Source organism: Prosopis cineraria, unplaced genomic scaffold (assembly GCF_029017545.1).
Source record: "Prosopis cineraria cultivar Desert tree isolate PC_DT_omini unplaced genomic scaffold, ASM2901754v1 PC9, whole genome shotgun sequence".
NCBI lineage: Eukaryota > Viridiplantae > Streptophyta > Magnoliopsida > Fabales > Fabaceae > Prosopis > Prosopis cineraria.
This window is the reverse complement of record NW_026555340.1, coordinates 31,555,697-31,572,180: the sequence shown is the minus strand read 5'-3', so window position 1 is coordinate 31,572,180 and position 16,484 is coordinate 31,555,697. Positions and strand designations below refer to the sequence as shown.

The 16,484-nt window shown below is 35.2% G+C and overlaps 2 protein-coding genes across 2 annotated transcripts; one reads left to right on the top strand and one right to left on the bottom strand.

Moving 5' to 3' along the window:
• Positions 1-2,603: 2,603 nt before the first annotated feature.
• LOC129319394 (probable glucan 1,3-beta-glucosidase A) lies at positions 2,604-5,584 on the bottom strand. The gene is made up of 9 exons (XM_054964451.1): positions 5,259-5,584; positions 4,988-5,072; positions 4,798-4,917; positions 4,517-4,714; positions 4,171-4,332; positions 3,834-4,003; positions 3,581-3,730; positions 3,156-3,499; positions 2,604-3,075 (listed from the first exon to the last, which is right to left on the bottom strand). The coding sequence occupies exons 1-9, from the start codon at positions 5,351-5,353 to the stop codon at positions 2,894-2,896; spliced, it is 1,506 nt and encodes a 501-aa protein (XP_054820426.1). The 5' UTR covers positions 5,354-5,584; the 3' UTR covers positions 2,604-2,893.
• Positions 5,585-15,889: 10,305 nt separating this feature from the next.
• Positions 15,890-16,299, top strand: LOC129320018 (protein SOSEKI 2-like). The gene is made up of 2 exons (XM_054965145.1): positions 15,890-16,085; positions 16,165-16,299. The coding sequence occupies exons 1-2, from the start codon at positions 15,928-15,930 to the stop codon at positions 16,289-16,291; spliced, it is 285 nt and encodes a 94-aa protein (XP_054821120.1). The 5' UTR covers positions 15,890-15,927; the 3' UTR covers positions 16,292-16,299.
• Positions 16,300-16,484: the final 185 nt, after the last annotated feature.

The following is a 16,484-nucleotide window of genomic DNA, read 5'->3' as shown; positions in this document are numbered from 1 at the left end:
ATAAAATATACGGTAATGATTAATAGAATCTTAAGCGAAAGTAATAAAGGGATTCACTATTCAGAGAGTTTATGCATTAATGTTGAAGTGTAGTTGAGCGGGAATGCCAAAAAATAACAACTGATTTTTTTTCCCCTAAAAAAAAAAGAAAGAAAAAAGAAAAAAGAAAGCTTGGAAGGTGCTTGGAAGTTTCTTATTTTAAGGTGCAGCGTTATTTTTTCTTGTTTTTGGGCAAAAAGGTGCAGCGTTATTTGAGTCCACGGGCTTGGTAACAAAAGTGTACATACGAGAAGACAAAGTGTGGAGTGAAGAAAACGGTTCTTGTCTAGTGGTCCTCCCCGTGCTTTCTTTTCGGCCAAAAATTATTCAGAAGACGCGAAAAAGAAAACAGAAGAATGAAAGGTTAGGAGGCAGGAACCAATGAGATTGTAAGTTTGTAACACACACACGTATTCTGGGATGTAGGAGTGGGGTACTGAATCATGGGTTTTTGGGACCAAAAGACGCCGAATTATGAGCAATGGTTAGAAAAAAAAAAAAAACAAGAACGGTCCCATCAGAAGGGGACCCAATCAACCTGTGATAACAACTAATAACACCCTCCTCGAGGCACCGTCGCCTTAAAAATATAAAAAGTATTAATACGCTATTATTGTCTGGTTTCACTTATTTTTGGTCTTGCTATTAAACTTATTATTCTTTTTTAAACAATCTAATAATATTATTATTATTTAATGTAACAAAAAAAAATTGATTACACCCACGTTTATAAGTAATAAATGATGCAACTCATTTATTAATTTATTTTCAATTCAGGGGAGATATATTAATTTTTAATATATTGTATGAAGTAGAAAATCAATTTTAAGATCTGTTCTACAAATGTTATTTTTACAGTTTTTTTTTAAAATTTAATTCTTTAACTCACTTATCTACTCATATGCTTTAATTTTGAGATAATTCAACAAAACTAATTTTAAATTTTAATTGAGAAGTCAAGAGTTGATTGAGCAAACAAGAGTTCATCTTCTCAATTTATTTTCTACCTTTTTTTTTTTTAAAAATAAGCTGGTTAACTCACAAATCTGCAGGTTAGCCTATTGCGGATCCAAGTTATGTAGGGACGAATTCAAACTATTCTACATTTAAATGGACTCATTATCTTCAATTCAATCCTATTATATTTTGTGAGTTGAAAATTCAATTCATATTACTAGCTATAAATTATCATGGTTTTGTGTGTCTTGCGCTTCAATATCGGTTTTCACCAATCAACCCCACCAGAAAGGCAAAAGCCAAAACACGTACCCCTCTATTATTGGATTTCCATCACATGCACGTACTTTCCATTGCTGGCGCTCTCGGGCAGTTATTTAGTGAACTTTTGCATAAAGACACCTCGCCCGTTGAAGCAGACTCTACAGTTGTACGTATTTATATCAAACAGGTCATTCTTTACACTAGCATCGACCCACGTTGTTTCAGTTTGCGGGATACATATAAGATATATTAAGTATGCCTTAACAACAGTTCAAAGAGAATTTCAAGTCACGAACAATGCGTTCCCTCCATATATCTGATCATGTCAATATGCTATAATTGGGTCATCGATAGTGTTTCCGCATTCCGGATGCTGAGGCCTTGTTTAAACCTCAGATCACGCAGTTTGTAAACAAGGTATGTTGTGGTGGGCCTTTTGCCTTTTACCTTTTCCCTTTTCCCTTTCAACATCCAATTGATCCTCGTCTGGGATGAGTCTACAAAAAACAAAGTTTCTCTTTGATTATCTTATCTGGTTCATGAATGGTATTGACTCAACTTGATCTTTTATCAAGATTTGTCTCAGAGAACCTCTTCACTCTCTGGGAGGGGAGCAGTAGCCATTTCTGTGTGTCAAAAGGATTCACAAATGATATCACGACACGGTCGCAGTGTTTTTTCCCCAGTTTGTCTGTATATCTATTTCGCCTGAGGAAGGAGATCGACATATCGTAGAGCCAGTGAAACACGCTCATACAAACACTTTTATTTCTCTGTTTCTCTCAGCGAAGGAGGTGGAGAGTCCAAGCTAAGCATGACAATAAGTGGTGATTGTTATTGATAGGAACCTCTTTTTTTTTTTCCCCTTTCCTTTTCAAACAAACGTCCAACCTGAATGGATTTTGTCATAATCTGAATTTCAAAATAAAATTGAAGAGTTTATGCGAATTTTAGAGGCACCACGTTGCGACGGCGATGGGATCCACATTTCTTCAATCATCGAAAAATCCCAAAGGAGTCGGTTTCAGTTACAGGTAATTTTCAGTCTATGACTCTACAAAATGACATCCAAACAAACTGACCTCTCACTGATTCGTCCCTCTGCAATTCCCTATGCCCATTCGGTTTTTTCCCTCCACTTATTATCACAAAAGCTCTTATCACTGGATTGCACAAAATGCTAACACATTCCATCGCTTTCATTTATTTTCTGCCGTGAGTTGTTCCGTTTTGATTCGCTCAAGCGGCGATATAAAGCAACACCAAATCCTTAGGCTTCGCGTCCCAGACTCGTGTTTTTAACCGAGCCAGGAAAGCACTTGTGCAAATGCGCAGGACAGGAATTTTTGAAAAATCGCGTGTATTTTCGAGTGAATTATAAAGTAACATTGTTCTCTTTTTGTAACATATAATTATATATGGATGATACATGGACTTCAATTTTTACAGTGGGCGGTGACTTTATTGCGTAACTTGGTAAGAGAAGTTACAAGCCTTACGGAATGGTCCTAGATAATCCATGGAATGGTTGGAGTGAAAAGCCCATCATCAGGATTATGGATGGGAAGGGAATTCAGTGATAATCTTTTTGTTATGGAGGCCAGGCGAATGGATGCATGGAAGTTGCCGACAATTAGAGCTTGATGTAGTTGCTCTGGATCATCCAATGGAGGCTCCAGTAGTGAGAGTCACATTTGTAGGCCCAATAAGCCCATCCAAAAGTGGCCCGCGAGTACACCTCCACTTGCACCTCTAAAAATCTTTGATGGTCTTCCTTGGACGCGCCCCGAGCCAGCCAGTCACCGCTCCACTCCCCTGCCACCAAAATTACCAAGTTACCCTCCCCCTCACAGCCTTCAACTATATCACAAACGTTGCCTGTTATGGAATCTTACCGACAAAAAGAAGGGGCCCATTAGGTGAGGTCAGAGACCTCACATCAGACGCTCTCTGTTCAGTAATGTAATCAATGTTCTGCTGTGCGTTCATCTTGGAGAAGGAATTGGAAAAAAGATTGTAATAATGCACATCAATAACTGCTCCTTCAAAACCTCCGATGAAAGATAACAGCTCTTTCGAGCTTTTATCCAGCAGACTCGACATGATCACATAAGCACTGCCACTGTGTTTCCGCACAGCATCGTACCCTGCTTCGTAGTACTTCTTCAGGCTGTCCAAATTAATTCCCAGCGGTTCATTCATTAACGCTATTGCCGCCAGGCTCGATCTCTCACCATATCTGCAGATGATGTTTTTCTTTTCGGTGCCTTGAAAAAAGAAGAGAAAACCAATAAACAGCGAAATGAATCCAAGCGCCTACCTTGCAGCTAGGAAGTCGATGACTGATACAGTCTGCGGTATGTAAGAATCTCCCCATTCGCGAGATCCATCTCTGGTTGCACTGTGAGGGTTGCCGTTTTGGGAACCGGGCGCAGCATGCAGGTCCACTATTACTTTCATTCCATACTTTCTGCAAACACAAATAAATATATGAAGCCAATCATAGGGGATGGAGACCTGAGCATTCATTGAAGGACCCGTGAAGAAAAGCAGCTCTGGTCAGTCTTACTTACTGTGCCCATGTGAAGGCATTGTCTAAAGCTTCCAGTGATCCTCCCACGAATGGTTTTGGGGGTGTTGGGTCAAACGCTATCCACCATCCAACTGGAATCCTGACTGCACTTAAACCATTCTCTGACATGAACTTGAAATCTTCCTCAGTTATATACGTGTTCCAGTGATCCTGCACGCCCGATTAATTGGATATCAATTTGCTTCAATCACACTGTTTAATTTGCATAATTATACTAGATGCTTCTATCTGGAAGTTAATATTAACTAAATAGTAGTTAACCTTCAAATGAAATTACATAACATGTAAAAATATTCATTTTTCAAGAAATATCTCACCCGCATGATTTTGGGAGCTCTTTCTGGGCCGTAACCGTTTGTAATTTGGTATTCGCCTTTTATGGTCTTGTCATTTAGAATGGTCATTTTGAATACAGACGGGTTGTCGTCTTCCCAGCCTGATCCTTCATAGTCTGCGGTTACCAGGTTCTCTGAAATAGCCTGAAATGTAAATCAGATCATCACCCCTCTAACCAGAATTATGGAATCATGGTGATGAAATCATTTCAGTTGATTTTTTGGAGCAGACCGGGCACATGAGAATGCGCTACAGAAACAGCACCAGCAAGAGAAACACACTCCGGTAGCAACAAGCAGAGCTAAAGGAAAAGGAAGACAGGGGTACCTGTAAAAACAGGCCGTTTGGCGCAAGGATGCGAATTAAGGTGGGGTCATCTTGGCTTCTTAGAATCTGAAACGTTTCCGAGTCGGTAGGTGAATCTGAATTGGCCACTAGTCTGTTCCCTGCACCTTGGCTTTCTAATCCCAGGAATTGATTGTTGGACACTCTGAAATTGAAAGCCGATTCATTCACCCTCCACAACTGCATGCACGGATCATGGTTATGAAGGAATTCAACGATCCAATTAACGTGTTTGTTAATGTCTGAAAGGTTGAGGAGCCTACCCGGAAAGTTTCCCAACCCGAAGCACTTGTACGGTTGGCGACAAGAGTAGTTCCTCCCCCATTTTCTGGGCAGAGGTACTTCTGCAACTTTGTCGACATCAATTGCACTTGAGTTCCATCCTGGAATGACCACAGTTAAATGAAACCGGCAAGAAAATCTAACCGTAATACTGAGAAGTAAATAATGTACCAGAAGATCCTTGTTGATAATTCCATCAAAGAGAGACGGTTTCATCCAGCCTTCAATGATGAGCCAATTTCCCAGATTCACAGCCCTGAGAGGCGGAGAAGATTGTTGAGAGGAAGAAGGGTAGACGGCCGATAATAATAGAAGATTGAGGTAAAATAACTTGTAACCCATTTTTTCACGATATTAATGGAGTGAGTTCGTTCTACTACATATGAGAAAGTGTACAAATGAAATGTGTATTGCGGAGAGTGGAGTGAGGGGTGAGAGGTGCCTGTAAATGTAGTGGGAGGGTGTGCAGCTTTTTATATGAATTTCTTCTACAAGGTAGGTGGTGCTTCTCTGTGACGTTGATTGTCGTCCTTCCATGCACGGGACCAGCCTACAAATGAGTCATCCAATTAAACCAGTTTCCATTTCTTCCATGAGTGAGGGGCTTTTCAAATACTTGAACTTTTTCTGATTCTGCCGACCATTATTTCGCTTTTCGGGATGACCATCTCTCCTTTTCAGTTTTTCCAAATGCTCATCTCATCGGACCCTGCGTCTTAACCTATCATTCACTTGTAAGTTGTAATCGACGGTATTAACTTTGCATCTTCACTTGCAATTTTATTTTTACACTAGTACAAAGTTGTAATCGACGGCATTAATTTTGCATCTTCACATACAATTTTATTTTTATTTTAATACAATCTTGATTTTGATTTGTTTTGTTCTTGTCTTCAGCTTTTTAAAGTTAAATTATAGATATCACGGCTCAAATAATGAAAACCAGCTTGTAGATGTAATGTTGTTTGGTAATTACGTATTTTTTATTTTTAATGATATCAGAAGAGTTTGAATATCTCTTCCTTCTACTTAAGAATTTAAATTATCAAGTACCCATAGATCAAGAATTCATCTAATTAGATTGGGAATATGAGTTGAGGCAGGAAGGGGGTGAATAAGTAAGAGGAAAGATGGATGGATGGATGGATTGTGGAGAGAAACATGGTGATGAGGGAAGACGAGCAGGTGGGTGTGGGCATGTCACTTGCATTTGGAACTTTTATTTGAAAGAGAGATCAGATTCTCGTGAGGGAATAGTTTCAACTTTCAACTTGTACATGAAACCAACGGAGCATTGGCTTTATTCCATTTTCAAAAGGGTCTCCTTCTTATTCATGAGTGGTTGATCCTGTCTGAAATCAATCATCATTCAATGAATTCAATCCCCACTCGAATCTGTGTACTCCTTTTCTTAGTCATCATCCTTCAAAGTTCTAATAAATGATGCCCGTGGGGAGTTGTTTGGACATACGTGTAAAGTTAATGTGAATTCAACGAGCTCAACAGAAATTGTTTCATCATCATTATTAATCTCTAGCACTTTACTCTCTCCCCTCCTATTTCTGCTATCCCTTTAATTGAATCATATAATTTTATGCCGCAACACTGCAAGGTTACTCTTTTATTAAAAAATGTCTTTATCCGGCCTACAATCAAACGGGAGCATATTTATTCTAAGAAAGAGAGGGTTATAACTATGAAGGGCATTTAAAAAATAAAATAAAATAATGAATGCTTGATATGATTTATAAATGGTCTTATATTAATCATCCAGAAAATCTTTTTAAAGTCATATTATAAATAAGACCGGAGGCTACATGAAATGAGAGAGGATTCGTTTGTGTATGATTGTCAAAATTGATAATATCCAGTTCATTTTTAACAAAATTGACGTTAGTATTACATTTCATTTCCATTTTGATGTTCTTGAAACCATTATACATAGTAATTTATTAGAATAAGTTTTGAAAACAATTTTTGTAAAAAATATTTATTTGAATTATTATTCTAAAAAAATATGTTTAAAGTGGTGAAATAAGAGGTGCAAGAATGATACTTTATGAGCACAATTATTGCTAATGAAAGCATAATGTTATCCGTCACTTCTCTAATTTTGCATGATGAAATCATCAAAAAAGCTGTTTTAATTTTTTAGTTTTTTAAAGCAATTTTTTTTTCATAACATATAATAAAAACACATTTTCAAATAAAAAATATGTTCTTAAAACGGGAAATTTTTCATAACATATAATAAAAACACATTTTCAAATAAAAGATATGTTCTTAAAACAGGAAATCAACCCCCAAGCGCGGTTTATGTTCCAACAATTGCAGAATGTGATATCTCCTCGTCAACAAAGTTTTGGCTTCCTAGCGGACTGTGGGTGGATGACAGTTGTTGGGAGGAGAAGAGTCGGCAAAGGAGACCACTGCACTTTCATCAACCCGTATAAATTCATCACTTTTTCTTAACAACGTTTTTACATCTGTATTTTTACCAATCCCTGTAAAGATCTACTGTTCAAGTTACAGGCAATGTCACGATATCAATATCAACATCTATAGCTATTTATAATAAAAAATCACGGTCGCAAGCGACAAATGATCATATTTAGGATTTTTAATTAAAAAAATAATAATAAAATTTTCTTAAATTATATAAATGATAATTTAGTCTCTTAAAAAATTATAATTTTACTGAAACCTCTAGAGACTCCCGTATCAATAAATTTTAAAGTAAAAAGATCATTTTACCTTTATTGAAAATAACAAGCCTCAATTATACCATTTGTTTAAGGAATAATAACTTTTATTTTATAAATTATAAGAATTAAATAAAAAGTCACAACTTATTAAGTGTAATTTTTATCATTAAAAAATAAGTTCTCAAAATACTAAGTTTCAATCACCATTTTTGTTTAAAAACTAATAATTTTTATTTAAAGAATTACAAAAATTGAATAAAAAATCAAAACTTATTAATAAAGATAACGTGATATTTTTAATTTAAAATTTAGTGACAAAAAAATACATTTTAAAATATCAGATTATTATTTATATAGTTCATGAAAATTTCATTTTCATTTTCTCTTTTTAATTTCCGTGCAATCTGGAAATACCCATGCCATTAGAGTCAGACATGGCACATATAAAAACACATGACGATATGCAACTTCGGGTCATGGTTTTGTTATTTGGGCACAACATACAAATTCAAAACCAACCACGGCCAAGTTGGCGCATCCGTTTGTTAACTATTTCCGGGTGCACCCCTTATTTGGTTTCATTCCATAAAATGGAGGGCTCATTTAATAGGGAGAATTATATACTAGTAACATACAAGACAATTAATTATTATAAGATCTATTGACAATTAAATTAAAGCCATTGTGTGGGTCTTAATTTAATTGTTAATGGATTGTATTATCAATTGCTTTAATTTAATTGTTAATAAATTTTATAATAATTAATTATCTTGGGTAGGATTTCAACGTAGTTCTCCCTATTTAATATTAATATATGTTAGAAATGATAAGCAGCCTATTATGTCCCATATCAAACAAATATGGAGAGAGTTCTAGCCATATAAATAGATGTATTGTATACCCAATTGAGTCAATTTTTTAAAAGAAATTAATGGCCACATGACAAACCACTTGATAATATAAGAGAGAAGAAATGAGTAAGATTAGTTAAAAAATATTACATCTTAATTCAAAATCTTGTTTATGAGTCATTTTTCTTGTTTTACATTAGTTATTAAATTTAATTTTGTCTAATATAAGACTTTCTATATCATCCAGTCCATTCATATTTGGATAATCTCATAGTATATAAGAGGAGCAAAAAAATCTCTAGTACATAAAAAATAGAATGTATAATATTTTATTATTTGACAAGTTTCAATTTTCGAACTAAACTAAATAATAGACAGCGTGCGTTATATGTAATTTGAAAAGTGAGCTGTATTCTCCGATTAATGAATAAAACATTTTATATTAAATTTTATCGGCGCCATATTCTCCGATTACCGCTCCAGTTATGAGGCGTAGGAAAACTACCTCTAATCAGCACGATTTTGTTTCTTGAACGCTGTTTCCCACAAGCACAATCCAAAAACAAGCAGGTTTAGCTGGCCTTTGAATTCGAGCGAAAGCAAACATAAAAACACCAACAACAACAACTCTGTAATTCTGCATGAAACAGAAGCAGAAAAGCTATCGTACTGGACTAATCCAGCCCGATGGTTGGACCTCCAAAGCTGGTAGCTCGATGTTAATGTGTAAAGTTTTATATCATTTAAGCACATCGTTCTTATATTTTAATATACTTTAGCATAATTATGCATATTTTGAATTTTCAAATTAGGAATTGTGCATATTATTTTAAAATTTCAAACCATGGTTTTATTTTGGTTTTTTCAAACTAATTATTAATATTTTGATTTAAAGTTTGACTGAATGTATTTATGGACCTTTGATGGCACTTTTAAAAGGTTTTTTATGCAAAGAAATTAAGTGAAAAGGTGATAAGTCATGCTAATTAAGACAAGTGTCCAAAACAGAGCAAAATTGTGACCAAAGTAGTGACTTTACACGTGACTTATGTTGTTGACAGCAAAACGCTGTGCTTTATTTGGTTGAAAATGTTCAATGTACATACGTTGTTGGCTCAACTTAGAACACATTCTTCAAACTAGGAGCCTTTGTGTTAGGGTTTAGATACGGGAAGAGCTTGAAACTAAGGATTGGAGTTTTTAAAATATCTGGAGCTCATTTTATTTGATTTTTCTATTCTTTTTTCCTTTCCTCTCTTATATTCTATTATGAATCCAAATATTTTATGTATTTGTAGCTTACAGATAACTATAAATAACTAAGCACTTTGCTTTAAGATTATTTGAAACTCTTGTGTGTGTGTGTGTGTTTGTTTGTTTGTTTTACTCTTATTTTAATGCTTCTAAATAATTGGCTACCATTTAATTAATTTGTTTACTTGGGTGGGTGGGTGTTTATTTTACTCTTATTTTAATACTTCTAAATGATTGGCTACCATTTAATTAATTTATTTACTTGGGTGATATTCAAGAGGGTAGCTTAAGTATACAATTTGAGTAAAATAATGCAAGAATTTGAAGTTTGTATGTTGAATGAATGATTTTGTTAGTAAGATAGAGACATATTTACTAATTTTGCACAACCACATTATGATTAGAGCTTAAATTTGAGTTTTATTAATTGTAACAAGGGATTAAGTAATTAATTTAACTAAATATTTGTTTATGATTTGAAAAAGCTTAGTCAAACATTTTAAAAACTCTAGGTTAGTCCTTATTTTCATTAAAAATATTTTTGAAAGGATATAATTTTAGTATTATGAGATGCAAGGGGAATAAATAATCTTAGATCTTATTTTAATCTTGAAGTCTAAGAATTATTTATTTTTCTTTATTTTCTAGTTTTAATATAATTTACAAAATTAATTTTATCCAACTAACCGTTTTTCGTTCAACTTTATTAAAATTGTAAATTCTTTTAATTGATCATATTTTTAATATAAATTTGTGTGAATACGATACTCTACTATAACACACACACACTTGTGGAGAGTAACGTTTGGGTGCATTGTAATTCTGCATACGGTTTCGGGCTGGACGAGGTGCTAGAATTTTTTATATTGTTAAAACAAAACGAGCCCCTTGTGTTTGGTCGGTGGAGCTCAAGGAAATTGATAATTAAAATTAAAATTTGATGGAATGTGGATCCTCGTATAAATACATTTTAATTACTTTTATATTTTTATATCGTGTATTTGAAGTTACAATACAGAAGGAAGTCCACTTACTGATTAAGAGATGGAAAAGAAATTGGCATGTCCAGGTAAAAAATATAATTTTTTAATATATATTTTGGGGTGGGTTTTTCACCTTTGTTTTTTGTCTCCACTGTACTATCTATCCATTGCAAATCTGAACTGTTCAATTAAATTTATATTTTTAAAAATTATTAAATCTAAATGTTTAAATTCAATTTAAAGGTCCAGATATGCATTGATCTCTACTATGCTCACTTTGAACCAAGTCTCTTATTTTGGCACTTAAAAATATGTGAATTTAAATTTGAGCTATCCAAATTCTTTCATTATTAAATCCCTTCTGAACACATAATATTTCAAATTTATGTCTCTCATGTGGTCTCTAACTCGTTCCTGATCCTCACTCTATCCAACTTCTACTTCTTCTATTCTCATTTTCTTGAAGGGTGCGATCACCGACAAGACTTTGACCACCGTTGCCAACAAAGACAAGAAGAAACCCACTTCTCACGCCAAAATGTAGGTCACTATTTTTCATCTAGATCTCCCTCCTCCAGCTATTCCTTTCTTTATTTTGACTTCCTTGAATTGATATCTTCTGTTTGGTGTATGCGACTGCACATTTTTCCTCACAAGAAAATGTGCGACTTAATTTTTCAAAAATTTATAGGTCTCGCTCGTATTTTTACATTATTACATGCGAGTGCCGATAAATTCTGGCGTGGCTAAAAAATATATTGGCATTTTTTTAGTTCTTGCATGCAATTTAAAGAGGACACTAGTTCAATAAGTGAACTTTTGAATTAAAATGGTGATTTTCCATAAATAGTTGCTATTAGCTACCAGGTACATTTGAAATGTTCTATTTGTTTGGTTTTAATTAATTTTGTATTCAATATGGATTTTCATCATGAAGAAGCTCAACTTGCTTCTTGAGTAGAAATGACAGGTTAGCTACAAGTACAAGGCAGTAGAAGTAGATAGTAATTCTAAGGGGATCCTCCTTAAAGTGTTAAGAATAGTTAGAAGGTTTGATGCTTAAAGTACTTGTTTTTGGAGAGTGAAAATTTGCCCACAAATCAAAATGGCATTCAGGGTTAGATACTTTAAAATTTACAATCTGTTTGTTTTCTAAAATCTCTCCTGAAGAATTTACGGGCAATGATTACAACTATAGGACTGATAAAAAGGGTATGGAAGCTAGGGATTAGTAAACAAGGTTAAGACAAGTGTGCGGCTTTGTGGGGTAGTGGCATCCTAGAGGAAAGAATTGGGGTCAGTATAGTTTTGATTTTCAAAGTTGAAGATGATTTGTTTGTTTGGATATTGGGAACCAATAGGATAGGGATATATGTGTAGCAGATTGTTGAGATCAATTCCTACAGCCAGCTGCCAAACAGGCATTTTCTTTTATCATTTTGATAACACCTTGTCATCAGCACTTTGTCATTTTGATAGCAACTCACATTTGGAAGAGGCGAACAAGGATCAGTGCTCATCTTGACACCCTTAGAAGTGTAGTTCCAGGTGCTAAAAAGGATGGTTCCATCATTCTTTCTTGCGTTGCTACGTTGTCTTTAACTTGTGCTTTAGTTTGTGCTAAAAATTATCGAAACATAACTCGTTTTGTATTCAAATTATGGGAGATTAGTTTTGGTGCTTGCTTCTACGGAATATGAATTTGTACCAAGCGGATAATTAATTGTATCCTGCAATTAGGTTGTTCCATTTCATAATTCAACCAGAAAAATCATTTGTTTGAATCAGTTTCATATATTTGGTAGCTCTGGATTGCAAGATGATTTATTGCTTACTTTCCTCCGTCTTAACAACTATTGCAGTGAAGGATAGCTAGAGAATTCATCATTTGATGAATTTGAATATATCATCTCCTCACATCTACACTAAAGCTTTAACTGAAGGTGGTACTTTTTAAACAACTCTGTTTGGATGACAAACTCTTTTTGCTCCAATTAATTGTGTTGAGATGTATGAAAAATGCTAGTTGGGTTCTTAAATGAAGGAAATTATTTTAATAGGTATTAACTATTAAGTAGCCTAATCTTGAGGGCCAACGTAGGGATTATATCCATACAGTCCGGTTTTCTATTTCTTGCTTTTGATTATATTTACCTCTTGATGTTCATAAACATGATTCACAATTTCCTTCTTGATATTAAACCATTTACCTCATATAGAAGTTCTAAGGTTCTCTCCTTGTTTACTTCTCATGAAATTCATACTCAACTTGTTATGATAAAAAATATCAAATCACCACAAGAGCGAGGAATAAATGATTGTAAGAACAGAAAAGTGCTTCTTAAACAGCTTAGAATCCTCGCAAAGCTTAACTATTCTGAGGAGTATCTTTATTATTTCACCAATATACTCCCACTCCAAAAGAAGAAGAATAAGTGGTCAGTCAATTTAAGAAGAATAAGACTTGTATGCATTTTTACAAGAAGCCAATACATATTAGAGATGATTTTTATTGTCAAGTGCCTTATTTTGATGACTTGTGACTGCTAAGTTCAATGTGGAGTGTGAAGAACTATTTATAAACCATTAATTTGTTTAATTTGTTATTCTTCTTTTTACTCTTGATAGTAACTTGTAACTGTTAAATGCCTTCTTGATCTTTGTTAATAGAAAATGAGCAACAAAGAATTCCAAATTCAAGCAATGTTGAGAGCAAGGAATAGGCGCATTCGATCATCCTCTTCACTTTCTCAGTTAACACTATTTGAAGTTATTGCACAGGGTCAATCATCCGATTCAAGATTACCAACAAGTGGAAAGGGAAAGGAAAAATCAAGATCATATGTCACATGGAATAGAGAAATGGATAGTTTGTTTGCCGAAGTGCTATATGAACAAATAGCACCAAGTAACAAGAGTGAAGGGGAATGAAAACCTCTAGCATATCAAGTTCTAGTAGATGTGTTAAATGCAAAATTAGGTCTGGTGGTTAGTAATGTGAATAGAATGAAGGCTTGTAAAAGGAATTATTCAATTATCACTACTATAAGAACAAGGTCAAAGTTCAAATGGGATGATGATAAGATGGTGGTGATTGAGATAGAAGATGTTGTCAAATGGAATGAATATGTTTAGGTATGTAGATTTTTAATAGCATGAAATTTACTTTGAAATTTGAGGTATGTAAAGTTTTAATGGTTATTAATGTTTCATTTAATAACTTTTATTCTTTTCCTATATTTTTTCTGAAGCAAGTGGCTTTCAAATATTCAAACTAGAAAAATAGAGAATTGGGATGACATTGTCATGTTAAGTGGGAGTTATAGAGCCACTAATGAAGGTTCTACAAATTTTCAAGGTGTTAATAAGAAAATGGATCAAGAAAGAAATGAAGTGCAATTTAATATCAAGTTGATAGAACAATATAATTTTTTTTTTTGGCTATTGGAACTTATTTGTAGTCAAAGGTTTATTTGTATTTTCTACATTGATACTATTTGATTGTACTGTAACTGAAATTCATTGCAAGCTATTTTGAATTTGTAGTCAAAATATATATATTCACGTTATCTTGATTTGCCTCTTTGATAATTCTTCCAGGTGGATAGCTTCTATAGCAAATTCTTGGCAAGCTTGTATTTCTAACACTGGTTTTATAGATAGAGTTAGAACATTGTTAAATGTCCATCTCGTTTTTTATGGTACTGGCAATCTTATATGCCCTCTGCATTGATTTGTGATTTGTCCGAGCCTTGTAACTTAAGATTTTCATTTATTCTAGGATTTCATGTGTTTGTGACTCATAAAGTTGGAATACAAGATTCAAATATTTCTGTACCCGTATCCTAAAATTTTAAAAATTTACCGTATCTCTGTATCATACCATATCGTATTGGATATTCATACTCGTATCTATGCAACCTAGCTTGCAGTTATAAGAACCATCCTGTTTTCATGCTCTGTTTTTCTTAAAGTACTGTACTGTCTCTTGGAGAAACGTGAGTCCTTCTCTCTTCCGTCCCCTTTTCATTCTGTTTCTTTGTCGCTCGGTATAAATAACTGAAGAGGAAGGCTGGGGTTCCCTTCGAGAGCAGAGTGAGGCAGGGGAAGAAGAGAACAGCTAGTGTTGGAGAATGGACTTTCGTTCGGGAAGAAGCAGGCATTCCAGCCCAGAGAGTGCCAAAACCTACAACGTCAACCCCCGAAAGGTCAAATCCGTTAAGAAGGTTCAAGTTGTTTACTACCTCTCACGTAACGGCCTTTTGGAACATCCCCATTCCGTGGAAGTCGCCCTTCTTCCCAGGGAGCCTCTTCGTTTGAAGCGTAAATAACGCTGCTTGCATATTTATTTCGCTCCACAAATTAATTAGCGTGCCCGAATGAAGATGTTCAATTATTTATTGACATTGCAATTTGATGATGATAAAAGATGTGTCGGATCGGCTCATATCTCTCAGGGGGAGTGTCATGCCTTCTCTATATTCGGGGTCTTGTAAAAGGTGTTGCTCTTGCTTCCCGGATCTCTTGGTTCTACTTTGACACATGATGTTGCCGTGTAAAATAGTGACTTTGCTGGTTCAAGGACCTACAAGGGCGGTTACGTGTGGTATGACTTGGGACTGAACGATATTATTCATCCCACTGATGGAGCAGAGTATGTTATCAAAGGATCTAAAGTTCTAAACTCCTCCGAGCTTGCTCTGGTCAGTGTCCTCTAGGGGGTTCCTTACCATCATCACATAACATCCCCTAATGACTCTATGTAGGTAGTTAACGGCTAGGTTTTTTATATTATTATTATTATTATTATTATTATTATTATTATTATTTGCAGAAAGATTTCAGCAGCTTCAGTTGAGCGATAGGCAGGGAATACATCAAGAGTCTAATATGCATTTAAAGCGCAAGCCATTCTAGACAAGCTCGCCAAGATATAATGAAGAATACGAAGAGCGAGATGAAGAGTACGAAGATGGAGAGACAAACAGCAATACGAGCTCTGCCACCACGCCCTATTCTCTCTCAGCTCCAGATGTATATCCACCGATGAACTTGAGGGGCACCACGACACAAGCAAGGACATCGCTAACGACATGTCATTGACAATTTGCTCCAAGTCCACCCTGGCCTATAAAAACGAAGGGACATTGGGGTCAGCAGGGAGTCATAACTCGGTGCTGTTGCAACTGATAGTGTGCGGGAGCTCAGCAGTGGCAAAGGCGAAAAGCTTACCGTGCGTGAGTGATGTGGTGAAGAAGAAGAAGAATGGGGGGAAGGTGGCTGTGCGTAAGAGTGCAGAGAAATTTTTGGAGATCGACATGATCAAATACATCTCGGAGAATCCAAGGTTCGAGAATTCCCAAGTAAAGGAGAAGGAACATTTTAGCGGCAGCCTCGTTGAGTCCATGAAGGTCCACTGGAATGCATCCCAGGCTCATCCCATCCTCAAGAAGTCCAATTCCTATAACGAAGAAAGGTGTCGTGCTGTTCTTAATATATATATATATATATATTGTTTTAGAGTACGACATTTATGAATCGTGATTACCGTGCAGGAGCAGCAGCAGGGTAAAGGAAGAAGGGGAAGAGAAGGAGGGAAGGATGAAAGGGAAATGCATACCTCGTAAGAAACGTAGTGGTTCATCTAAAGAGGTCCCATCATATCGATATGGCGAGGAGTAATGCGCGGGATCTTTAATTATTGCCAGCAGTTAGAGGACCTGTTGTTTACTGTTTGTTCTGCAATTGTTAGTAGTCACATAGTTTGGTAGGATATCTTTTCACGAAACATGAAGGACGCTGTGCCTTTGTAACCTTTGATTTGATTGAAGTAATCATGGGTTATTTTTGCATGCATGCTCAGGAGCCCTATGTT